The following is a 27,599-nucleotide window of genomic DNA, read 5'->3' as shown; positions in this document are numbered from 1 at the left end:
TCCATCACCATCTCCCTTAGCAAACTGAGATGCAAGGCATCTAGACCAGATAAGCTATCTACTCTGAGGCCAGAACTTTACATTTATTGGGTGGGCGCATGCCCGACCCAGAAGCTGTATGAAAAGAGGTTGGGCACTTGTCCTGATGTCAACTCATCCTCGCGAGATATTTCAGTCTGCGGGCACACTTCAGCAAACTTAAATTAATGAAACAGCAGTTGACTGGAATTTTACATTGCCCGTCTGCTTTTACAGTTGGCGGTCGGCCAGTTTGACCAGGCGGCTTTTATGTTTTTGTTACAACCTCAGTCCAGGGCAGGAAGAAAGTCAGGGCTCCCACCTTCCCCGGAAGCGCTCAGCCTTTTACAGAGCATGTTTAACGCTGCATGGCCGTTAATAATGATACACTTCTGTGAAACGAACGGACAAAGGAATGCCCTCTCTAATTGCTGAATTGTTCATTCTGCAAGCATAAACCTGACCAGTGAATGTTAACAGATTCCCGTACCAGCCTCCCTGGACAGGCGCCGGAATGTGGCAACTAGGGGCTTTTCACAGTAACTTCATTGAAGCCTACTCGTGACAATAAGCGATTTTCATTTCATTTCAACAGGGGAAAGTCATGGGCTGGATTCTCCAAGATATCGCACCAAAATAGCGAAATGCGATCGGCCAGAGAATCGGCTCCGACGCTGAAATCGGCTTGATGCCGAATTACGATTTTCTAGACCCCCCAACTGAACAGAATCACAGCACCCGCCGTGCGGCCCGGAGAATCACCTCAAGTGCCCCGATGACCGATTCTCCGGGGCCCCAGCGATTCTGCAGCACAGACGGGCCGAGTTCCCGACGGTGTGGTTGTAACCACCGATAAAATTTTGTTAAGCCGGCGTGTTGGCTGAGGCGGCTGCAGCAGGAGATAGGGGTTGGCATGGGGCGACTGGGGGCTCCCAGAAAGGACACTGGCCGTGCTTTCTGCAGGGGGGGGGACCTGCCATGGTCGGGGGAGAGGAGGGGAAGGAGGAGACAGGCCCCGAACATGACAGGGCGATGCCTGCACATGAAGCACCATTACGGCGGCCATCTTGCTGGCCACCCACCCCAGGCACAGAGTGGACATATGGGTGGGTGCAGCCCCCCCTCCCCGGCCATCCCACTCAACTGCCGAACTCCCAGGGCAGCCCCAGTGAGGGCAGTGCCATCCAATGGTAGCCCTGGCAGCGGGGACAGGCACCAGGAGCGGGGGTGGGGAGCATGTGTGGGTGGGGCACGCGGTGCCAACAGGGGCGACCATGTAACTCATGGCACCTGGTTGTGCACGGGTCCATGTACCTTGGTGACATCTTCTCCCCTCACCCCCTGCAGACGTTGGCCACTGTGGCGGAGCCGCTGTCCTGTATGCAGCCCTGTGGCAGTGTCAGCACAGGCGGCTCAGTGAGGAGGCGGAGGCTGCAGCAGAGGAGTGGCCCGTAGAGGGGCAGGTGCCAGCCACTCAGGCTGGAGGGCAACCCGCCTGACAGGCCGAGGAGGAGGAGGAACAAGACGATGAGGAGGAGGAGGAGGTGGTGGTGCCAATGAGGCGTCTGATGAGGCCCCGCGAGTACCGGCACCACCGGGCGAGCAGGAGGAGATTGTGGGTGAGCCGGGAGACAGTCAGAACCGGTGGCCGTCAAGGTGACAGTCGCCCTGAACTTTTATGCCATGGGGTCGTTCCAGTCGCCGAGTGGGTACCTGTCCGGCATCTCCCAGGCATCTGTGCACAGGTGCTTCCGTGCCATGATTGATGCCCTGTATGCCCTTGCAGACCACTACATCCAGTTCCCTGTGGACTGTGCCCACCAGATGCCCGGGCAGCTGGGTTCGCTACCGTCATCAGGATGCCCCGCGTCCAAGGGGTAATCGAATAGGGTGCATGTAACCCTGTGGCCACCAGCGGATAACAGGCCGCTGTTCAAGAACAGGAAAGGGTCGCACTCCATGAACATTCAGGTGGTCTGTGACCACCAGATGAGGATCCTGCACATCTGTGCCCGGTACCCTGGCAGTGTGGATGACTCGTTCATGTTGGCCCAATCTGTGCCCTGGCTTGTTCGAGGGATGCCCCCTCACCCACCCGGCTGCTGGGCTGGTTGCTGGACGACAGGGGTTATCCTTTGCGGTCGTGGCTGATGATGCCGAGACGGAGGCCACAGAGCGACACGGAGACCCGGCACAATGAGGCCCATTGTGCAACCAGCGGTGTGGTGGAGAGGTATTTAGGGGTGCTGAAGATGTGCTTCAGGTGCCTGGACTGCGCTTGGGGTGGCCCTGCAGTATGGCGGGTCGGCCACATCGTTGTGGTCTGCTACGTCCTCCACAATACGGCCCAGCAGAAGGGCGATGTGCTGGAGGAGGATAAGGAGCAAGGGCAGGCCTCTCCAGACGAGGAGGATGAGGGTGACGAGGACACTGGGCGGGACATGGGACTGGCTATGCACGGGAAGCCGCACTACGCCATCGGCAGGGCCAGCAAGCACGGGACATATTAGTGGACACACGTTTCACAAACTTTGGTTGGGGGGGGGGTTGCCCGGCAGGGGCACGGACGCCACAATACCACACCACCTCGCCACCAGGCAGCCTCATCTCCCACACACCAGACACCCTCACCTCCCACACCACCGCACCACCCGCATGCACACCCTCCTCCATTATATATACTTGTAGCACAACGAGCTGGGAGCACTGGGTTGATAGTGACAGCGGGTCTGGTCTATGGGATGGAGGATGATGGCAGCCTGCTCTGCGATGAGCTCCATGCTCCACATCATTAGACAATGTCTGACGATGCCCGCATAGCACCTCCCACCTGGGTGATCCCTGCATGCGAGCTCGCCAGTCCATCACATGGCCCTATCAAATAGCTGGGGATGGGATGATGGGGACGGTCGGGGGAGAGGGGGGCTGCAGGGCCCACCCGCTGGGCCTCACTTGTCCACCACCCCTCACCCACAGTGGCCATCACTGAATGCCCCACACCCATCAGACAGAGCACAGATGCGGTGTTCAACGGTGAGAATAAGTCTTTAATGTGAACAGGTATATAAAGTCTGTGCCCCAGCCCCTATAACTAAACTGTGCCCTGCACCTGTGCCAACTTAGCTGGGATCTAGTTTTCTGGCCTTAAAGACCCGAACACTTCGCCTAGGTGGTTCCCCAGACGGTACAACAGGAGTGGAAGTGGACTGCTTTGATTCCTGCCCTGCGACTAGGGTGCCCGTTGGCGCACGTTTCCTGGGGTGGCCCGGTCTGGATGGGGCCGGCTGCTCCTCGGACGTCTCGGGTGGCGTGGTGCTCACTGTTCTTCCCACTTCCCACCAGATGCACCAGGGACGGGAGGCGGCGGGGGGGGGGGGGGGGGGGGGGGAAGTCCGAGGTGCTGCGGTGTTCCGGCACCTCCCCTGCAGGATTAACCGGCATGGGCCCCAGCACCCCCTCTTCCCTTGGGGTGCCCAATGACCCACGAGCGTCTCCATGGGACGAGGATGCAAGTGGAGCCAAACCCCGAGGCCCCCCCCCCCCCCCCCCGACACCTGCACTGCCAGTCTTGGATGTCGGCTCGGGTATCGACCAGGGTCTGCATTTTTGTGGCCATGGAGCACAAGGAGTGGGCCATCCCTATCTGGGACTGTTCCACCTCCCTCTGGACTGTGCAACGCCGGCCAGCACATGGACAATGCCGGCGACTCTCTCAGCAATGGCCTGCTGGGACTGAGCCACGCAGTGGCGTGCCGCTGCAATCTGCAGCTGGTTCTGGTACATGGTTGCCTGTGAGTGGGCAGCCCTGTCCTGGGCCACGGCCTCACCTGCACGGAATGCCCCAGGCCTTGCAAAACCTGACGCATCTCCGACACGGCTGCCCCCATTGCTTCCACCGCGGACGCCGCCCGTGCGGTTTCGGCCTGGGTGGCACGCATGGCTGGCACCACTCCCTGCTCCTGCAAGCGGTTGGACTCCTCCACCTGCGTCTGCAGGTGCTGGAAGCCGGCTGTCATCCCCTTCTCTGGTCCCTGGGTCTCTGACTGCACCTGCACTGTGGCTGGGACTGGATGTTCCAGGAGCCCCGGACCCCACTGGACTGCAGCTGGCTAATGGGGCCGTGCTGCCCTCCGACCCTCCGGCCCCCCGGCTGCTCCTACCTCCACCTGCTGTACTGGTACGGCTGTGTGGTGCGCACCAGAGAGTGTCCCAGCTGCCTCTCCACTAAATCGCCCAACCTAAGTGATAGTCTCTGAGATGCTGGAGGGTGTTGGAAGCAGCAGTGATGGAAAATCTATGCCCTCATCCGACTCAAAGTCCAGGGTCTCCTGGGTCGTGGTGTGCTGTGTGTCTGTCCCCTGTCTTTCCATCCCCTGGGTCGTGGTGTCCTCTGTGTTTGTTCTCTGGGTCCTGGTATCCTCTGTGTCCGTGCCCTGCGTTTCCGTCCCCTGAGTCGTGGTGTCCTGGGTAGTCTCGGCCAGAGGGCTGGTGTTCCGGCTGCTCTCGCCGTTGGTGCTTGGGTCACTGGGGGGCACCAGATCTGGCACTGGCTGGGGGCGAAAGGCCCTGGATGGGCTGGACCCATCGCCGGCTGGTCCTCTACGACACAAGACAGCATGTATGGTTAGACAGACGGACGGGGGTGAGGCGTGAGGTGGTGACGGCTGCTGGTGTATGGGGTGAGGAGTGAGGGGTGAGGGGTGGAGGGGTGAGGGATGAGGGGTGGATGGGTGATGAGGTTGAGGGGTGGAGAGGAGAGCGGTGGAGGGGTGAGGGATGAGGGGTGGAGGGGTGATGGGGTGAGGGGTGGGCACACGTGTCGTGAGGCGCTGCAACCAGGCAGGAGGTCTCTATTGGTGGCACGCCTCCGACCTCCACGTTTGCTACCTCCCTCTCCTCCGGCCCGCCGATGATGTTGAGTGGCCTCTGCTCGGGCATGGTGAGGGGACGCAGGTCTTCCTGTCCCCCTCTGATCTTCTCCCACTCCCGGCGGTTATGCGCGGACCACTCCTGGGGTGTGGGGGGGGGGGGGGGGGGCAGGGAGAGAAGCACAAACAGCAACAGTATCAGACGGTCCTACCAATGCAGCCCAGGGTCTGTGTATCTGATGGCATCAGTGCACGGGGCACTCAGCCATTGCGGCTGGCATGGGTGGGTGCAGCCATGTGGGTCAGGGTGGGGGTGGGACTGTACCCCTGCGGGTGAGGGGAGGTCACATGTGTGTGGGGGTAGGGGGGCAAGTGCCAGGGGCACAGTGCTGGGTACTCACCCTGGCTGCCCTGAGGAGGTCGTGCAGCTTCTTTTGGCACTGGTCAGCTGGCCTGGCCACCACCCCAACTGCGCTGCCGGCCTCGGCCAGCTCCAGCCACACATGACGAACAATGGCGCCTTCCTTCCTGCAGCCATATCCGGGGTATAACACATGCCTCCTCTCCTCCACAGCATCCAGGAGGGTCTCTAGCTCCCTGTCCCTAAATCACGGCGCTGCTCTGCACGCCGCCATCTTGCCTGCCCGTGCTAGCCCCTTGTGGGCCATTGATGGCTCCACCTGGGGACCCGATGACGCCCTTGTGAGACTCCACGGTCTTCATGCAGAAACGGCCCTAGGGTTGCTGGCGCCCTGGGCAAGCTGAACTTCGGCACCCTTACAAGTATAATTTTTAAATATAATTTGGCCCCTGACATCGCAGCAGGAGCTGCCCAGGTACAATATTACCTCTCCAGCAGTAATTTTCAACAGTGAATACTTGTGAGAATTTACTTGCAAAGCATGACACCAGATATTGGTTCATAAGAGAAAAATTAAAGAGAACAAATAGCCAAGAACCTTGACCTACCTCTTTTTAGATTCAGGACCTCAGACGCCAATTTTCTGCTTCTTCATTGCCACTTAGTGAGAAGTGCAAAGGGTTTGGCAGCATACAACCCACATCTTTTTTAATCAAGGTTAACTCGGCAAGGAGTGCCCAGAAACTCCCTCCAATGCTATTTACGGCGGCAAAATCTGCCTTCCTTGTGTGTGTGTGTTTTTTTAAACAACACTTCGAGAGCACCAGAAGTATAATGACATTTCGGGAAGCTTGCAATTAGACCCAGTTAATCTAAAATACCTGACTCTCGCTGACCTAAGCTGCGCATTGCAAGGGGGCTAAATAGCAGCTCAGAAACTGCAGCGCTCCAAGGAGGAAAAATTCCGAGCCAGTCTCAGAGTGTGAGGCATTATTCTCCTAAAGTTTGCTTTCAGCCCACTTGTGGCTGTTCAGCTTATTGTAGCCCAAACTAAGATTGTGAGGGTTTAACTGACAATTTGTTTAGTCTCTCTCTCTCTCTCTTTCCTTCTTCTGGTTCCTTTTCTCTTCAAACAAGTTAGGTTTTTGTCTCATGATGGCGCCCCCTAGCACATGGCGCCCCGGGCGACTGCCTGAGTTGCCGGTACCTTGAGCCGGCCCTGTCTTCATGACAGCGTCAACACTTAGCCCTGTTTTGGGAGAATCCAGTCCCATAGCTATGCTTAATCCTGAATGTCCATACATATATGTTCCAGTAGGAGGCACTGTCCTGAACTTCTGCTTTCTCTTCCATTACATGCTATTTATTGTTGACATCATCTGCAAATACAAATTAGCTTCCATTTGTATGCTGATTTCATCTATTTCTACATTCTTCACCACTTCTTTTAACCCCACAACTTTCATCTGTGCCCTCAAGTACGCTTCTCTGGCATCAGATTTTGGATGAGACACAATAAAACATAAGCAAAATACTCCGGGTGCTAGAAATGTGATTGGATTGCCCTCCTGTAATGATTCCGCCAAAGCCAGGCTTCATGTAAAACACATGCCCTTAGGGCCCGCCATTCAGGATCATGGGTTGCAGCTTTGATAATTTGGAATCTTCTGTATCCAAGCCTTGGTTTGCTTTGCCGAAACCGGGAGGTGTCTGAGAAATTCAAGGCCATTATTTATTTTAAAATTTATTTGATTGCAAACATACTCAAAAACATAAATCAGAAACATTGTCAGCACCCCCATAGTTCACAGCTTGTGAAATTTTTCCCTCTTTCCCCTCTGCGCCCATAGAGACCACTGCCTCTAATACCCACCCCTTCGATGGGGTCATAATCATGTTTAACAGCCTCCTGATGTTACTGGAGAGCTTTACAAAACCCATTTGATCCTCAACGACCACTCCCGGAACACATCCCTCCATCCTCCCGGCCACTAACTTGGTCAACACTTTCACATCTGTGTTTAGCATTGAAATGGGCCCATATAACCCATATTCCAACAGGTCCTTCCCCTTCTTCGGAATTGGCATGATTGATACCTGGGTCAGTGTCTCCGGCAGCTCCCCCTTCTCCAGCGCCCCGCTAATCGTCTCCAGAAAATGCAATGCCAATTCCATCGCAAACTCTTTATAGAACACCGCTGGGTAGCCGCCCGTCTCCCTCTGTGTACCCGAACAGATGCCGGAATGTGGCGACTAGGGAATTTTCACAGTAACGTAATTGCAGTGTTAATGTAAGCCTACTTACTTAATAAAGATTCTTATTATTCTAATCAGTTGATTATAATAATAAGAATCTTTATTATCACAAGTAGGCTTACATTAACACTGCAATTACATTACTGTAAAAGTTCCCTAGTCGCCACATTCCGGCATCTGTTCGGGTATAATCAACTGATTATAATAATGTGTCTAAGTCCGGAATCATTCATGGCAGTCACTTCACAAACCCGTCATCCCAATTCAGCACATATAGAACATAGAACAGTACAGCACAGAACAGGCCCTTCGGCCCTCGATGTTGTGCCGAGCAATGATCACCCTACTCAAACCCACGTATCCACCCTATACCCGTAACCCAACAACCCCACCCCCCTTAACCTTACTTTTTAGGACACTACAGGCAATTTAGCATGGCCAATCTACCTAACCCGCACATCTTTGGACTGTGGGAGGAAACCGGAGCACCCGGAGGAAACCCACGCACACACGGGGAGGACGTGCAGACTCCGCACAGACAGTGACCCAGCCGGGAACTGAACCTGGGACCCTGAAGCTGTGAAGCATTTATGCTAACCACCATGCTCCCATGCTGCCCTTTATACATATACATGTATACATATACATTCACTAGTACCACCGGCGTCCCCTCCAACACTCCACTCACTATCACATACCTCCCACCCGGGTCCCGCAGTCCGTTGGCCTCTACAAACCCTGTCCTTTCGCTCAGCAAGATGGCAACACCCGGGACTTTGAACAAACTCCGAGTGGAATACCTGACCCACCCATCTCCTGCTCAACCTGACCTGATCCTTCACCCCGAGATGTGCCTCCTGCAGAAAGACCACCCCCGTCTCCAAGCTCCTCAAATGCGCAAAGACCCAGGCCTGCTTCACTGGCCCGTTCAATCTCCGTATATTTCAATATTACGAACCTTACCGGAGGCTTATGCCTCGACTCCCTTCTACCGCCCGCCATCATCCCCTTCCAATTCTAGCCCCTCTAATTTTGCCCTGAACCTGGCCCATCTAAGATGGCCCCCTTCTCCACCCATGACCGTGCTCAGTCTCCAACTCTGCCATATCACATGCCCCCTTCCCCGCCACTTCGCGGCCACCTCCCACCTCACGTCCTTTATAAAAAAAAATTTAGAGTACCCAATTGTTTTTGTTACAATTAACGGGCAATTTAGTGTGGCCAATCCACCTAACCTGCATATCTTTTGGGTTATAGAGGTGAAACCCACGCAGACATGGGGAGAATGTTCAAACTCCACACGGACAGTGACCCAGGGCTGGGATTCGAACCTGGGTCCTCAGCGCCAATGCACAACCCAGTCCCAGTGCTAACCACTGTGCCACATGCCACCCCTCCCCCACCTCACTTCCGTTCACTAGCATTACCTACCAGCGTGGCAGCTCCTGCCCGAAGTGTAGTTGAAGGTGTGAAGGAGAAGCTCCCCCATACCTAACTATCCACCCCTCCGCCCAACTTCCCCCCTTGACCTGTGCAAACGGCTCCCCGTGGACTTCATCCTCCCCCAGCCAAACAAATACAATCCAAAATCGCAGGTCACCCCCTCCAAAAAGAAAAATACCACAGATGGTGGATGACAGTTACCCCCTTACAAATTTATTACTCCCTAACAAACAACAACAGCGACAAAATCACCGAACCTAAAAAAAAAACCCCACCCTCTGGCCCCCACAATACTCACATCTTCTGATCTTGGCTGCTCCAGTTCCTCCATCTCCCATCAATATTCAGTGCTCCCCTAGTTTATAGTCTCGAATGAAGACTTTGCCTCCTCTGGGGATTTGAAATAGTACTCGGTTGGTTTGCTTTGGTTTGATTTATTGTCAGGTGCACCAAAGTATAGTGAAAAGTATTGTTCTGCATGCAGCTCAAACAGATCATTCCGTACATGAACAGAAAATGCATAATAGGGCAAAGATAAAATAGACAGTGTAAATACATGGACCCAGGCATCGGGTGAAGCATGCAGGAGTGTAGTACTACTCAGTAGATGTGTGAGGAGATCAGATCAGTCCATAAGAGGGTAATTTAAGAGTCTGTTAACAGCTGGGAAGAAGCTGTTTTTGAATCGCGGCCTTCAAACATCACCCATAGTTTCGCCGGGGACATCACCCCAAACTGGATCTGCCTTGGCCTTGCTGAAACCAGTGTGCCTTTTCTACTGCTCCGCTTCAATGTCCTGATAAATCGGGACCCAGTTCACAGTTCCGCTTCTCCCTGTCCTATCGCAGGATCTTTTCCTTCTCCACAAACTTATTGAGCCTCACAATCACTGCCTGCGGGGGTTCCACCGCTCTCGTCTTTTGCCTTAGGGCCCTGTGCGTCCTGTCCACCATTGTGGCATTGTCCAGCAACCCCTCCACCACGAGCCCCGTCAGCATTCTCAAGATGTATGTTGTGCCGCTTGTGCCTTCCACACCCTCCCTCGGGCCAACAATACGCAGGTTCTACCTTCTGGATCTGTTCTCCTGCTCCTCTACCTTTGGCCACTTGCAAAGGTCGCCCAGGAGCTCCACCTCCTCCTCCAATGCCACCACAGGATCTCTGTGGCCGGACATCACCTTCTCCATCTCCCGAATCTGTGACCCCCTGTGCCTCGAGACACTGCTCAACTCTCTCCATCGATCCTTTCAGCCATACCACTGCTCCCTCAATGGCCTTTGATCGATCCACGCGAATCACCTTTCGTTGCTGGTGGGACTCTTCTCAAATGAACGGCATCAACTTCTCCATCTGGGGCTTTCCAACTTGCGACAAGCTTTCCACCTCCGCCTTCTTCACAATTGCTACTATGCCACAGGTCACCTCCAATTCCTTGGCCCGGACCTTAACCTTTTTATGCCGGGTCTGATAACCAGTGGACATGCCACTCTCGGGAGAGCTTCTTCTTCACACCTTCAGCTACACTTTCCTGTCAAAACTATGCCACTTTTGGGTAAAAAGAGCTCAAACCAACACCTTCAAGCTGGAGCTGCCATATGTGCAACCACTTAGTCTATGGCCGCCACCGGAAGTCCTCAATTCAAGGCCATTGTGACCTCTTCTGATGCAGGCAAGGGAGCCAGGCTTGTGGCCACCAGGAGATGGCTCAAAGTATCACCGATGGCTATTCATGATCCAGGGCGATGCCGTCAGGAATATCCATAGGGTGCCAGTAACAAGGCACAATGCTGTATCTGGGCAGATAGGAGGGATTGGCCTAACTTATTTAAAAAGGGCCAATAAAGGTTTGTGGTCTGTCACCATCATAAAAGATTCACCTGAAGAAGGAGCTGCGCTCCGAAAGCTCGTGTTTGAAACAAACCTGTTGGACTTTAACCTGGTGTTGTCAGACTTCCTACTGTGTTCACCCCAGTCCAACACCAGCATCTCCACATCATGGCTACCATCATAAAACACTTACCATTGACATACTGTTGCAATTCTTTTGCACCAAATATAACCGCCAAGCCTTCCTTCTCGATTTGTGAGTAGTGCCAATCTGCATCTGAAAGAATCCTGGAAACATAGGTCGTTCTGTGCCGTCTTTCCAACAATGCAAGAATACCACCCCAACTCCATAAGGAAAGGCATTCCATGTCATTATGAGCGCCTTCTTGGGATCGTAATGGGCCAATATATTAGACAATAATAGCTGCTGTTTGACTCTTTCAAAGGCCTCTTCTTCTTGGCCTCCCAGGGTCTTTTTGGTATTTCCTCAATAGATGTAATGGCGACAAAAAGGGCCAAGTTTGGGATGAATTTCCCATAATAATTGACTAGTCCCAGGAATGATTTCAATTTTGTGGTGCTTCATGGAATAGGCGCTTCCTTAATGGGTTTGACCTTGTACTCCATGGACTGTCGGTCTTTTTATCCACTCTGTAGCCTAGATAGGTTACTTCACTCGCATTGGAAAATGCACTTTTCTCTTTTAAGATGTACTCCTGATTTTGAAAAGCACCACAGGACCTGGTCTAGGTTTTCTAGGTGCTCCTCAGTAGTCCCTGTAATCAGAACATCATCCAGGTACAATACCACCTTGGGTAACCCTTGGAGTATATTCTCCATAACCCTCTGGAACATGGCACAAGCCAATGAGACCCCAAAAGGCAGGCAGGTACACTTGTACAGACTCTTATGTTTGTTAATTGTCATGTATTTCCGGGAGGGTTCACCAGCTTGGTTTGGAGGTAGGGGTGGCTCATGTCTATTTTTGTGAAAGACTGGCCACCTGCCAGTTTGGCGAATGGGGTACCTGTCCAATTTTGAGACCAAATTAACTGTGAGTTATAATCCCTGCAAAGGTGAACTGATTTGTCGGATTTGAGGATGGGTACAACAGGTGCAGCACATTCCGCAACGTGCTCAGGTCTTATTATCTCTAGGTTTTCCAGACACCCAAGCTCAGTTTATAGTTTCTCTTGCAATGAGTATGGAATTTTGTATAGTTCTCCAATGCCCAAACTGAAAGTTTTCAGGTAAGCCAGTCTGATCGACTGGAGCCAATCCATGCCCATAAGCCTTGGTCCCTCTCTTCGCAAGACAGTGGATGGAATTTGGGCTGACTGTAGCCTGTAGGTCACTGGGGGCAATATTGTTCCCATAATCCAGAAGGGGTCTCCCATGTATATGGCTAATTTAGCTCCAGTGTCCTTTAGACTTAGACGTAGGATGCCAGTCTGGGCGTGATTGAATTACTGCTCTCTAATTGTGGAGACAGCAGCCTCTGTGTCCACCTTCATCTCTAATGGATGAACATTCACAAATAGCTTCATCATTATTGGGGCAACCGTAGTCGTGATGATACGGTTCAGTTGCATTGGCTCTTTATGTGGAAATGGGTGTGCCTGCATAGTACAAGTGCTGGCGAGTGCTAGCTTTGGCTTCTTGCTTGAAGAATTTGCATATTCCGCCAGCCTTGACTTGGCTGTGCCCCTCTGCAGTGCTTACAGTAGTCCCTTGGGTGGCACTTACATTCCTTTAGAATGGGTTCTGGTGGTGTACCTGGGGTTACCATGAGGTTTCCTTGACTGCCGTGGAGTCCCTATGGAATTCTGGTCAGGCCATGGGTGACTCTCATAGGCGCCTTCATCTAAGGTATGGGCCTTCTTGTATTTGGTCCCTCCCCCCAAATGAAGGACACTACTGTTCGGTGCCTCTTGTAGTTCCTGAGCCCCTTTCTCTGTATTCTCTATGGACTGGGCTATCTCAATGGCCTTTTTCAGCTCTAGAGTAGGCTCTGCCAGTAACTTCTTGCCACACACCAATCTGTCAAATAGCATCTCAGTCAGAGCTGGGCCGAATTCACAGTATTCCGCCACTTTCCATGGCCTACTGAGAAATTCAGTGACAGGATCCCCCCTGCTGTATTGAAACGGTACCTCTGGAGGATGATTGAGGGCTGCGGGTCATAGCGATATTGAACTAGGTCTACAAACGCATCAGAGGTTTTTGGGTCAGGAGCATCTGGGAAAGTCAGGCTTTTTGTTCCGCTAAATGTTGGGGCCCTAAATGCTGGGGCTGTCTCAAAAACAGCTTCTTCCCCGCTGTTACCAGACTCCTAAATGACCCTCTTATGGACTAACCTCATTAACACTACATCCCTGTATGCTTCATCCGATGCCGGTGCTTATGTAGTTACATTGTGTACCTTGTGTTGCCCTATTATGTATTTTCTTCTATGTATTTTCTTTTATTTCCTTTTCTTTTCATGTACTTAATGATCTGTTGAGCTGCTCGCAGAAAAATACTTTTCACTGTACCTCGGTACACGTGACAATAACAAAATCCAATCCAATCCGAGGACGGCATAGTGGCACAGTGGTTAGCACTGCTGCCTCACAGTGCAGAGGACCATGGTTTGATCCCGGCCCGGTCACTGTTCATGTGTAGTTTACACATTCTCCCCGTGTCTGCATGGGTCTCACCCCTGCAACCCAAAACATGTGCCGGGTAGGCGAATTGGCCATGCTAAATTGCCCGTTAATTAGAAAAAAATAATTGGGTGCTCTAAATTTATATTAGATATTTTTTTCACAAGTGTTGAGGCCCCGTATGCTGTCAGTAGAATTACCTACTGCCTCTCGCCACCCCCCCCCCCCCACAATGTTGTCAGCCCATATGAAATAGCGCACACGCTCTGCACATTGGGTCCAGTCTTCTCCCTTAATGTTGTAAGACTTGAGTTTACCGAAAAGAGACATTCTCTTTGTTGCTAACTGGAGAGCTGTTTGTTTCACTCTGAAGGGTGCTTGGGAATCTCCTTGTCGCCAATGTAATAACTCCTCCAAGGCCAGACTTCATACAAACCTCCTGTTTATTTGAACAAAGAAAAGATCCTGGGTGGGATTCTCTGACCACCCGCCGGGTTAGGGAATCGCCGGGGGGGGGGGGCAGCGTGAATCCCGCCACCGGCGGTTGCCGAATTCTCCGGTGCCGGGGATTTGCCAGGGGCGGGAATCGCGCTGTGCCGGTCGTGGGTGTTGGCAGCGCTCCCCATGTGATTCTCCGGCCCGCGATGGGCGGAGTGGCCACCCATTTTCAGCCAGTCCCGCCGATGTATATTACACCAGGTATTTGCCGGCAGGACCTGGCTGCGCGGGCGGCCTCCAGGGTCCTCGGGGTGGCGCAGGGGTATGTGGCGCTGGGAGGTGCCCACACGGTGGCCTGGCCCTCAATCGGGGCCCACCGATCCGCGGGCGGGCCTGTGCCGTGGGGGCACTCTATTCTTCCGCGTCGGCCGCTGTGGTCCTCCACGATGGCCAACGTGGAGATTAACCCTCTTGCGCATGCACTGGGATGAAGCCAGCACACACTGGCACACCCGCGCATGCGCCAACTCTTGACGGCCGGCGGAGGCCCTTTGGCACCAGTTGGCATGGCGCCTTCCCCGCTGGCCGGCGTGGCGCAAACCACTCCGGCGCCGGCCTAGCCCCTGAATTCATAAAAATTACAGTGCAGAAGGAGGTCATTCGGCCCATCGGGTCTGCACTGGCTCTTGGAAAGAGCACCCTACCCAACTGCACACCTCCACCCTATCCCCATATCCCAGCAACCCCACCCAACACTAAGGGCAATTTTTGACACTAAGGGCAGTTTAGCATGGCCAATCCACTTAACCTGCACATCTTTGGACTGTGGGAGGAAACCGGAGCACCCGGAGGAAAACCGCGCACACACGGGGAGAACGTGCAGACTCTGCACAGGCAGTGACCCAAGCCGGGAATTGAACCTGGTACCCTGGAGCTGTGAAGCAATTGTGCTAATCACTATGCTACCGTGCTGCCCCATAAATTTAGAGTACCCAATTATTTTTTTCAATTAAGGCACAATTTAGCGTGGCCAATCCACCTAGCCAGCGCATCTTTGGGTTGTGGGGATGAAACCCACACAGACACGGGTAGAATGTGCAAACTCCACACGGACAGTGACCTGGGACGGGATTGAACCCGTGTCCTCAGCGCCCTGAGGCAGCAGTTCTAACCACTGAGCCACCGTGCCGCCCTTTGGGGCGGCCCGACGCCGGAGTGGTTCATGCCACTCCTTGGCGCCGGAGTTGCCCGCCCCGCCGATTCCCACAGAATCCTGCCCCCTCTGCCATAGTGTATAGTGCTTGCACCCCAGCCCAGAGACCATCAGGAACATGGCCCGGGTATAAGCTGCATGTTTTAAACTCTAGCCAAATTTTTCCTTTTGGGCAAACCTGCGCTCACTCAATAGGGGAACTCATATTCCACAATTCCGTGTCATTTGTGATCATCATAAAACCCCTCCCTTGATTTTCATTCCATTAATTGCTCCCATTTTTTCACACAATTTTTAACAGCATTTTCAGTATATAAATCCTGCTCTCTGGGATGTCTTCCCTGTATCCCTCTACCTCTACTTTAGTCTCCTCATTTAAAAATCATCTCAATATGCAATGTTCAAAAGCTTTCAGTCATCTCTGCTAAACTCTCTCTTCCCCAATTTGTGTTCCCTTGTTCTTTGCAAAAAACAAAGAACCATACAGCACAGGAACAGGTCCTTTGGCCCTCCAATCTTGCCCAGTTTATAAACATGCACAATAAAAAGATTGTAGAACATTGTTGTTCTGAGCTCTCTTTTAAATAGTAGATTGTTACACAAACAGTAACCAGATTTGTTCAGTGCTTTTATCACACCAAAATCCTAAACCTGTACATAGTGAAGCATGTCTCACAATGCTTAATTAATTAACCAAAATTAATCTTTCCCATAATGACAATGTTCCTTTTGTCTCCTTTGGGCGGTTCTGGTTCCCTTCAATTGCATATAAGGTAATTGTGTGGGAATGGGGGTTGGGGTGTTAATTTTCTACTCTAACTGGTGCAGGGATGGCAGTGCACTAATTCTCTGGATGGCTGAGAACTTTGTAAATGCAGAACAGAAAAATGTTCTGTTTATTCCATCACAGTCAGCTCTCGATTTACATGCGCTAGAACAAAAATAAATAAGTGCTTCAAAGCCCACGGAAATCTGTCATTAGATTAAACCAGTATTTATTTTCTGTTTTATAGAATGGATTTGCTGTTGTCAGGCCCCCTGGCCATCATGCCGAAGAGTCCACTGCCATGTAAGTACCAGAGGCATTGCCTGTTTTAACAGCGCTGGGGTTACTGCCAGTCACCTGCGTAGCTCTGGCCTCTACAACACTCTAATTATTAACAGATGGCTGTAAAACGCAAAAGGAAAAGCTTTCTAGGTACTCCCAGAAGCAGATTTATGGCCACAGAGATCATATAGCATTTTAGAAAATGCCCCAGATCATTATTTATAACCATTTTCCTGACAGATTTGCCGTTTTATTTCTCTCTTTTCTCTATTCCGCAGGGGGTTCTGTTTCTTTAATTCTGTGGCAATTACTGCCAAGTACTTGAAGCACAAGCTAAATATAGGCAAGATATTAATCGTGGACTGGGTATGTAAATTTAATATTCAAGGCACAATACAGAGATATTTTATGAATGATGTGTTTTAGATATTGTCCGTTACCAGATATAGGGGTCTGGCACCTTCATAATCCTTTAAATAGGAGACAAGTTTCAAATTTGCTCGATTTCTTAATTACAAATTATTTAATTGTTTGACAGCTGTTAATGTTATTTTACTCAGTGTCATTAAATAAATGACATACAGTGCTGCAGCACACCATTCAAGGATATTGGGCTGCTCATGACCAGTGTCACATAAACCATCCCCATGCACTGAATCCCTGAGCTGAGATGTATCTCTTCAGGAGAATACAGAATGTTGACCAACCAATTCCCCACAAGGTAAAACCAATGGCAGAGTCAACCCTAGCTCACTTTTGTGGAACCGCACTGCCAGATTTCAGCATTATATCAATGAAGGCTTATGATTCGTTAGGAGCTGTAACCATGACCCAAATGCAGCAGAAGACAAACCACAAACATAAGATAATTTGTCAAAGAAAAACATTTAACAGGCTTATTACCAGTTGCTCTTGTGATATTTATTGAATGTTATATGATCAAGAAAGAGGAGAAATGTCCATCCTTGGCTGAGTGCACTTTTCTGAACCAATAATGGATGATTCGTTCATCGAAATGTGCATCATTTAATAATTTCATCAGAGCAGTATATTCAAACTTTTTCCTGATAAGTCTTTATTTGCATTTATAAAGACCAGCAACATCATCACAAAACCAAAGACATTTTGGAAGGATTTCAGATTTACCTTCTTACAACAAATAAATTCAAGAAGCCTTTAGTTTTCTATGGACTAATATCACTTAGGATTTTTATTAAGATTCTAATTTGAAAGAACAGCTTTGGAAGTGTTTTAGACTAAACCGGTATGAAAGCTGGACAATAACTCTGCTTTGTGTATGAAATTATAAAATATTTTTAGTGTAATAAAATTGTACGTTTCACTGTAGGGAAAGAGCTCGTTATTCCTGTGCACAGATTCTGAAAGCTATACACTACATCCAGCCCCCTGTACTTTCCACTTTTTAAGTTTTTCCTTTTTCAAATGTGTTGCTACTTCCTTTATAAATGCTATTATGATTTTTCCTTCACCATTGTTTCTGATGAAGCTTCAATGTGGTAACAATGTTGTAAGTATAAATAATGCTTTTAGCTTCTTCCTTCATTCCATTAGTATTCATTGTTTATGTGTTGAACTAATCGAGAGGTTTGGAGCTATCTGGGATAATGTATAGAATAATGCGTTCCACCTAATAATTTCCTGCCAAGTCCAAAAGATATTCCCGATTATATTATTAAACCTTTCATAATTTTGAAATTGTGTATCTGATCTCCTCTGGATCTTCTCTGCTCTAATGAAAAGAGGCCCACATCCATAAGTAAAGCCCCATATCTCCAGGATCATCTTAACGAATCTCTTCTGAGCCATCCGTTTTATTATGATTTGTTAAGAATTGTGAGACTATAACTCCTGTGAAAATGAACTTAAGCTCTGCTTTCTGCCTTCTTTCTTGTAGACCCTCTTGAATAGAGTTCAGGGTGCTGCATCACTGTGCATCTTGAAATTCCTCTTAATAAGTCCTCAAAATAAGCAAATATTGGAGATGTAATTGACCTACAATAGTATAACAAAACCAATTCACTGTGAACTAACTCCTCAACTTTCTAAAGCACAGCGGCACTGCTAAAGTCACGATGAACCTGTTTTATGCTGCTGGTGTAGACCAGTTCCATCCCCATTGTACATTCAACACAGACAGTTACATTATTAATAGATGAGTAATTATTTAAAGCATTTCTGCTTTGTTTAATGTTGTGTTTATCAAATGGAATTTTGTTCCTTTTGTTTGCATCGAGCATCAGTATCATGCATTTCCAAGCATCACATTGCAGAGCAACATTCCCACCAGAGTCTCCTCAATCCCACCCTTGCGAATAGATTTCCTCAGTTTATAAATAGTGGCCTCGATTTTCCAATTAGTAAACATCACCATGGAAATGCTTTTCTTTTTTTTAATTTAGAGTACCCAATTCATTTTTTCTAATTAAGGGGATATTTAGCATGGCCAATCTACCTACTCTGCACATCTTTGGGTTGTGGGGGCGAAACCCACGCAAACACGGGGAGAATGTGCAAACTCCACACGGACAGTGACCCAGAGCCGGGATCGAACCTGTGACCTCAGCGCCGTGAGGCTGCAGGGCTAACCCACTGCGCCACCGTGCTGCCCTGGAAATGCTGCTCTGAACGCAGCTGTTTTGGCACAGGGTTGTTGGATACTGGAGATGGGGTCTCTAACCTCTACCAGAGGATTGTGCCGTAATGTGCTGCAACACGGTAGCATGGTGGTAAGCATAAATGCTTCACAGCTCCATGGTCCCAGGTTCAGTTCCCGGCTGGGTCACTGTCTGTGCGGAGTCTGCACGTCCTCCCCGTGTGTGCGTGGGTCTCCTCCGGGTGCTCCGGTTTCTTCCCACAGTTAGGTGGATTGGCCATGCTAAATTGCCCTTAGTGTCCTAAAAAATAAGGTTAATTGGGGGGGTTACTGGTATAGGATGGATACGTTGGCTTCAGTAAGGTGATCATTGCTCGGCACAACATCGAGGGCCGAAGGGCCTGTTCTGTGCTGTACTGTTCTATGTTCTATGTCTGATGCGGTAGGGCTTATTTGGCAACAGGTTACATGCTGCTGCTGGGCCCTGTGCGTGACCATCCCCTGACACCAACCCTAAATCCAACCTTCAAACTGTATGTGGTAAACCACCGTTACACCTGTATTAGGTGATGTAAGGTAGGACCTGTACTACAGGTTTGCCGGTAGCCCCTGCCTGCTGGCTCCTCCCAGTAGGAGGAGTATAAATATGCATGTCCTCTATTTGGCAGCCATTTCGCCAGTTGCTGTGGGAGGCCACACATCTCACTGCAATAAAGCCACAGTTGTATCCAACCTTAGTCTTTGTACAATTGATCGTGCATCAATTTATTGCAATGAGATTTTCTAAAAGATGGACCTGCGAATCAAACCACATCGCCTGCAGCTGGATCCGCAATCAAGCAACGTCAAAAAGGACTTTAATCACTGGCTAGCTTTCTTCGTGGGCCGAAATCAACTCAGCGACCACCCCTCCGACGGAGGCTCAGAAGATACAGATCCTGTACTCAAGGTTGAGCTCCAACGTGTTTCCGCTGATCCAGGACGCCCCCGAACTACGCAGACGCCATAGCGCTCCTCAAAGAAAACTACGCACGGAAAACGAACACACTCTTCGCCAGGCACGTACTCGCCACTCGCTCTCAACTCCCTGGTGAGTCCACAGAAGACTTCTGGCAGACCCTAATCCCACTCATCCGGGACTGTGACTGTCAGGCTGTTACGGCCACCGAACATTCCAACCTTCTTATGCACAATGCGTTTGTAACGGGGATTAGGTCGGACCTCATATGCCAAAGACTGCTAGTAGGACCTACGATCGACCTAGCTGAGACTAAAAAGCTAGCACACTCCATGACGGTTGCCTCACGTAATGCTCAGGCCTACCCCTCCGGCCACGCGGTTCACCCCTCCTATCCCTCGTGGACCCCACAGACGTCCTCCCCAGCCGGGGCTTTACCCAGCCAGTACGCCTGCACCACACACTAACCCGCGCACCCCGGGGGTCTCCGATGTCACTTCTATGGCCAGCAGAAGCACCCCCACCAACGTTGCCCGGCCCGCACTGCCATATGCAAGGCTTGCGGCAAGAAAGGACACTTCGCCGCGGTGTGCCAGGCCTGTGCAGTCACCGCTATCGCCCCCTCCCCCCTGAGCTACGCACAATGAGCACCGCCATCTTCGCCCGGACCACGCGCGGCCAGTAGGCACCGCCATCTTCACCTCCCGGGGCCGCGAGCGTCCAGTGGGCGCCGCTATCCCCCCCTCAGTTCAGGTGCGGTCCATGGGTGCCGCCATCTTGTCCAGCCCCCGCAACATGCGGCCCATGGGTGCAGCCATTTTGTCCCCCACAGGATCTTCAGGCGCCGCCATCTTGTCTTCCCCATGGGGCATGGACGCCGACAGCATTCCACGACCTGGTCCCCCAATGCTCTCCATCGTCTGACGCCAGCGACGACCGACTGCAGCTCGCCTCAGCGACGGTCGACCAGTCTCGTCCGCACAGCCTGGCCACCGCTTCGACCAGTGTGAGAATCAACGATCATGTGACCTCTTGCCTGCTGGACTCCGGGAGCACCGAAAGCTTCATCCACCCGGATACGGTAAGGCGCTGCTCCCTCGCGGTCCACCCCGCCAATCAAATAATCTCCCTGGCCTCCGGATCCCATTCTGTCTCGATCCGGGGGTTCTGCACGGTCACTCTCACAGTCCAGGGTGTAGAATTCAGCGGCTTCCACCTCTATGTCCTTCCTAATCTCTGCGCTGCACTACTACTGGCCTGGACTTCCAGTGCAATCTCCAGAGCCTTACCCTCAAATTCGGCGGGCCCCTACCACCCCTCACTGTGTGCGGCCTCGCGACCCTGAAGGTCGACCCACCCTCCCTCTTTGCCAATCTAACTCCGGATTGCAAACCCGTTGCCACCAGGAGCAGACGGTACAGCACCCAGGACAAGACCTTCATCAGGTCCGAGGTCCCGTGGTTGCTTCGCATGGTTTCATGCGCCGATATGACGTCTGTCATCGTCATCAAAGCCCTAAACACAATCTTCGCTCTGTGCGGTTTCCCTGCCTACATCCACAGTGACAGGGGATTCTCACACATGAGTGATGAGCTGCATCAGTTTCTGCTCAGCAGGGGTATCGCCTCCAACAGGACAACCAGCTACAACCCCCAGGAAAATGGGTAGGTAGAGAGGGAGAACGGGACGGTATGGAGGGCCGTCCAACTAGCCCTACGGTCCAGGAACCTCCCAGCCTCTCGCCGGCAGGAGGTCCTCCCTGATGCACTACACTCCATCCGGTCACTACTGTGCACCGCTATGAATTACAAATCCCATGAACGTCTTTTTGCCTTCCCCAGGAAGTCCACATCCAGGGTGTCGCTCCCGACTTGGCTCACAGCTCCAGGACCGGTCTTGCTCCGTGGGCACGTCTGACTCCACAAGGCGGACCCGTTGGTGGATAGGGTGCACTTGCTCTATGCCAACCCCCAGTATACCTATGTGGCATACCCCGACGGCCGCCAAGATACTGTCTCCCTCAGGGACCTGGCACTAGCAGGTTCCACCCATACACACTTCTCCGGCCAGGCGCCACCCTTCCCTCCCCCGGCGCTCCCAACATTAACCCCACCAGGACCATCCTTCCTTCCCCTACCCACTCCAGAGGATGAAGAGGATTTAGGCACGCTCCCGGAGTCATCCAACATCAGGCCAGCATCGACATCGCCAGCATCGACATCGCCGCCACTGCTACGTCACTCCCAGGGGAACGTCAAGGCACCAGGCCGATTGAGACTCTAACTGGAACCGGACTTTCAAAGGATATTTTTTTCTTTTCCCTGATAAAACACTGTCAATAAATTCACTACTGTATATAGTTCTCCACCACCCCCGCGGACTCATTTTTAACAGGGGGTGAATGTGGTAAACCACTGTTACACCGTTATTAGGTAATGTAAGGTAGGACGTGTACTACAGGTTCGCCGGTAGACCCTGCCTGCTGGCTCCGCCCAGTAGGAGGAGTATAAATATGCATGTCCTCTATTCGGCAGCCATTTCACCAGCTGCCGTGGGAGGCCACACATCTTACTCCAATAAAGCCACAGTTGTATCCAACCTTAGTCTTTGTACAATTGATCGTGCGTCACTGTACAAATAGCAAGGAATATGGCCATGTTTCCCTCATGTTCAAATGATTTGTATGTATCTGTCCACTGGAAAATGGAAGTTGTAAAGACACGGTTCCACCCATGTCCAAGCATATTTCTGATCATGTCTGTCTCATATCCACTGGAAAGACTGATGTGGCAGGACCAGAAATCTTAGGACAATTGGCCCAAACCGTTCATTCAGGGTCAGACAGAAAAATACGCACGTACCTTCCTCCATCTTTTCTGGGCAATGTTACGATGGAGGATCCTGCAGAGCTTAGTCAGTGCAGGAAACCCTCTTAGGAAGTGGAGAGAATCTGTGCAGAAGCCTGTGCATGTTCCCTTTTTACAGCACTAGTTGCTTTATTCTGCTAATTAAGGAATTTAAATGTCCCAAAATTTCTTGAAAAGCTATGGGGGAAAGATAAATAGGTAAGGGGGTAGGTAGGGTGGGTGAAGGAGTATGATGGGTGGGGTAAGATGGGAAGGGGGTAAGGTGGTGATGTGGATAGGGCAGGTATAAATGAGTAAGGGTGTGTGAGGTAGGTAGGTAAGGGGATCGGGTGGTTATGGGGTAGAGGGTGAGGGGATAGGGTGGGTAAGGGGAAAGGTGGGTGAGGTAAATATGTAAAGTGGTAGGTGAATAGGGTGGTGTGGTTGAGCCAGGTCGGGTCAGGAGGGAGTCAAGAAGTCGTGGGATGTTTGAGGGTGGGGTCAGAGGGTCAGGGATAGTCAGGTAAGTATTGGCTAATTAGGTGAGGTTGAGAGGGAATTGGAATGAATCAGAGGGTTGTTAGGTGGTTTGAGTAGCAGGAGCTAGTCAGATCAGATCGGGGGGAGTTGGGAGTCGGAGGTGAACCTGGGGGTCATGGGGGGAGTCAGATGGTGGGAATAGTCAGGTCATGTCAGGGGAAGTCAGGGGGTTAGTGGAGTAGTCGGAGGGTCAGGTGAATCAAAGGGTGGGGTACTAGTCTTTCGGAGTCTGAAGGGAGTTCTGGAGGATCAGTTTGAACGATTGGGTGGGTAAATTCTGTAGTTACCTAAGTTAATCTGTCTAGCACTTCCTGGGTGACTATCCAGGTAAATAAGTCCAGAGTCTTAGGTTCTAACTCAGAGGTCTCGGGGAGCAATTTAGTTGCCCAATGACAGTTACAAAATTCCACGGCAATTGCCACGGAGTCATTGGGCAGAATTCTCCCAAGCCCCCGACAGTGTGTTCAATGGCAGGTGTGGGAGGAGAATATGGTGGGTGGCCCAGAAATCGGTTTCATGTCAGCGTGAACTTACAGTGGGATATTCCACTGGTGCCTGCCAAGGCGGGCTGGAAAACTCACCAGAGGCCATTGTGGACCACAATTGCATCCCGTTAATCAAATACAAATGAAGGCCCAATCCCCATCTCAGATTCTCCGCGATGCCACGTGAAAAGATACCAGCACAAAACACATTTGGAACAAAATGTGTGCAGATGTCAGGACTCACCTAAAGGGATCAAGGCGTATGGAGAGAAAGTGGGAGTAGGATGCTGAATTTGCATGATCAGCCATTCTCATATTGAATGGTGGTGCAGGTTCGAAGGGCCGAATGGTCTACTCCTGCACCTATTTTCTATGTTTCTATATTCTCATAAGGTCCATCTTCTGGACTCAGGATGCTCCCAGACATCCATCTTTATTTTCAGGTGGTCCCACTTCTTTCTTCAATAGTGGCCAAGGATGTTGGGTGCCTGGACACGATGGCAGGGTACAGACCATCCAAGTCTGCCCATCACAGAATACGGTGCAAGATACCCGGGTGCAACATTAACGTGGTCAGAGTTGGAAGATTTGGCGTGTTTTCTCGCCAGCCTCCACAGCGGGAAAGTCGCCAAGTTCCTGCCCCCATCATGGGCTTGGTCTCAAAATGGGAGAATTCCACCCATGATGTTTGGACATCTAAGGGATCCTGTAGCCTACCTTCAGGACTGTGCGTTCAGTCTCCAATTATCTGGAAACTGGAGATCTGGGCCAGTGAGCATACTTTCAGCATCTGGCACCTAGCAGAATAATTGTTTCCCAAACATGTCTTCGGCCATTCACAGGATATTTTTATTTTCTATTTCCATCTCCCTTGTGTGCTCTTTCAGCAGAACTATCTGTTTAGTTACAATTAGTGTCAAATTGTAGAAAGTTCTTGCTGCATTTATCGACTGTGGAACTAAGATCACAATGCATAAAATGATTTTTTTAAGACACGCATCTACCAGAATGAGGAAATGTTTATCTTATCAATCTGCTGTGAGTTTGATCCCTGATTCCAGAGGTAAAAGGACTGCCTGTCCTAACCACTCCAAATATTGTGAGCATATTGTATATTATACCACATTTAATGGTTATTGGTTATTACCACATCTAATGGTTATTGCCATTACTTTTCCTTTATTGGATATCCATTTTATTAAAAATAGAAAATAGTATTGTAGTGGCAGAGTAAGAAGATTCAGTGATAATCATCCACGTACTTAAAGAAACTGCAGTGTATACTAGTAAGAGGTACTCCCAAAACAATTACAGATAGTAGGAAGTGAGTAAGAAGGTTGTAATTTATGTGAAGGTTTCGAATAACTTCATAAACCACAAGGGCTACATCCAAGTAGTTTATGGACGTCATATGAACCCTGAAATTAAATTGCAGCCTTTTACTGACTGACTAGCATCATTATTGTTTTTGATTAATGTAGACTGCGATTAAAAACATGAAAATTCTATTGATGATAGAAAATCACACTGGTTGAAATTTTTGTCACAATTTATAAGCATAATTATTGTCACAATGAAAATCGCTTATTGTCACAAGAAGGCTTCAAATGAAGTTACTGTGAAAACCCCTAGTCGCCACATTCAGGCACCTGTTCGGGGAGGCTGGTACGGAAATTGAACCGTGCTGCTGGCCTGCCTTGGTCTGCTTTAAAAGCCAGCTATTTAGCCCAGTGTGCTAAACCAGCCCCTTGTAGGCTTATAAGCAGGCTTACATTAACACTGCAATGAAGTTACTGTGAAAAGCCCCGAGTCGCCATACTCCGGCGTCTGTTTGGGTACACTGAGGGAGAATTCAGAATGTCCAATTCACCCAACAAGCACATCTTTCGGGACTTGTGGGCGGAAACTGGATCACCCGGAGGAAACCCACGCAGACACAGGGAGAACGTGCAGACTCTGTACAGACAGTGACCCAAGCGGCGATCAGACCCTGGCGCTGTGAAGCAACAGAACTAACCACTGTGCCGCCATCAATTTCGGAAGTATATTATTTCATGAATCCCATTCTGGTAGAACATGGTTAAATCTAGGAATGATTAAAATCCACAAAGGAATCTTTGAGATCACAAGTCTTTTAAACACCAGAACGAAATTCGAAATGTTTTTATCATTCATTTAAATCTTTGAATTGCTTTGAAATCGCTCAATTATATCCATTTATTTAAGAATTATAAATATTTAATCAAATATGTGGAGAGGTCATTGAGTTTTGGGTTGATCGTGTGCTCGCCAGGCCAACATGAGCATTTAGTGCACATTGTATCAATGAATGATTCCATTAATAGAAACTTGTCTGTAGTTCCACTGCTTTCTGCATAACCAAACTTATTTCACTTGCCTATTATTCTTGCCCTTACAGAGCTCCAATAGATTCCAGTCCCCCAGTCTACTGAATTCAAAATTATGTCGTTGTTTACAAGCCCCTTTCCACTACATGAATCACAAGTGGATATTTTATTACATTATTACAAATAGTTCTTATTGTTGACATTCACAATGTTGGATTAATAATTTCTGGCAATTTGCCAAAAAATAATCTGTAGCTAATTTCTGGCAATTCTGTGAAAAGAATAATTATTTTGTGGTTGGAAGGCAAAATTGCATGACCATAACACATGTCAATAACAAAATACTTAATCTGCATGAATGACTAGGAATGTACGCAACTAGGGCAGCACGGTAGCATTGTGGATAGCACAATCGCTTCACAGCTCCAGGGTCCCAGGTTCGATTCCGGCTTGGGTCATTGTCTGTGCGGAGTCTGCACATCCTCCCCGTGTGTGCGTGGGTTTCCTCCGGGTGCTCCGGTTTCCTCCCACAGTCCAAAGATGTGCAGGTTAGGTGGATTGGCCATGCTAAATTGCCCTTAGTGTCCAAAATTGCCATTAGTGTCGGGTGGGATTACTGGGTTATGGGGATAGGGTGGAGGTGGTGACCTTGGGTAGGGTGCTCTTTCCAGGAGCCGGTGCAGACTCGATGGGCCGAGTGGCCTCCTTCTGCACTGTAAATTCTATGTCTAAACATGCAATACAAGAATAATGTAATCTCCATCAAATATTTAAGTTCCGACACAATAATAATAACGCATCTGGCCTTTTTCTGTTATTACTCCACTTACGTTTGGCTCAAGAATACTAAATATTGATAAATGGGTAAACTATATTTGACTGTCCTGACAGTTCCCAAGGTGAGCTAGTCAGTGGAAAAAATACACAGGAAATCAAGCTTGGCATCAAATAATAATCAGTCCCACCTGTAACTGGCTCAATTTTGTTTTGCAAGTGATAAATCATATCATCACTATCCTGAGCTTTAATCCCTGAAAAAGGTGATGGGGGGGGGGGGGGGGGGGGGGGGGGCGGTGGCGGGGATATGGTGGCAGTGCTGGGGAACTTTAATTCAAAAGTCTTTATTTACAGCCAGTTACAAGACAAGGAATACCATCCTCGAGGCTTTTCAAGTGGCCTCAATACGTTTAGACATTTTTAGGGCCATTGGAATGATCTGATCAGTTGAAATCTTTCAAAATTACATGGATCCTATCAGGAAAACATGCTTTTTCAACAGGCTAGATAATTATGCAGGGAAAGAAAAATTTGCAAGCAATCTATCATCGAGAGTACATGTAATGTGACCATGAGGAACTAGCCTCAACCTTTTAACAGCTGACAAATCTGTAAATAGAATGGACCGTCTATTAAACTTACATATTGCATCACTTCCTCTGTTAATATTGTCACTTCTTTGCAGGTTTGGCAGTGGTCTCTCTGAAGCTTCCAGGGAAACTGCACTTGTTGAATAAATCTCCCTGAGCATTACTTTTGAAAACTAAACTTCCTGTTGATTGGAAATTCGCATAATTGTTGTACCCCACAGATTATACTAAAAAGTACAGTTTCTGTAATGTAACACTTGGCTTTCTTTAGAGGCGAATTCAAGCAGTTAATTGACCCTGAGGGGTTATGAACTGTTGGCAGTT

At 49.9% G+C, this 27,599-nt stretch overlaps 1 protein-coding gene across 1 annotated transcript in view; it reads left to right on the top strand.

Annotated features, from left to right (window-relative positions):
* LOC119966162 (histone deacetylase 9-like) overlaps positions 1–27,599 on the top strand; it is a 1,160,486-nt gene that overhangs the window by 941,806 nt on the left and 191,081 nt on the right. Inside the window, exons 20-21 of the mRNA XM_038797463.1 lie at positions 16,083–16,138; positions 16,396–16,483. Coding sequence (XP_038653391.1) covers positions 16,083–16,138; positions 16,396–16,483 — 144 coding nt within the window. The remainder of the gene's footprint in view (positions 1–16,082; positions 16,139–16,395; positions 16,484–27,599) is intronic.

The sequence above is a fragment of the Scyliorhinus canicula genome, chromosome 5, assembly GCF_902713615.1.
Source record: "Scyliorhinus canicula chromosome 5, sScyCan1.1, whole genome shotgun sequence".
NCBI lineage: Eukaryota > Metazoa > Chordata > Chondrichthyes > Carcharhiniformes > Scyliorhinidae > Scyliorhinus > Scyliorhinus canicula.
The sequence above is the reverse complement of the archived record's forward strand: the minus strand, read 5'-3'. Positions and strand labels throughout refer to the sequence as shown.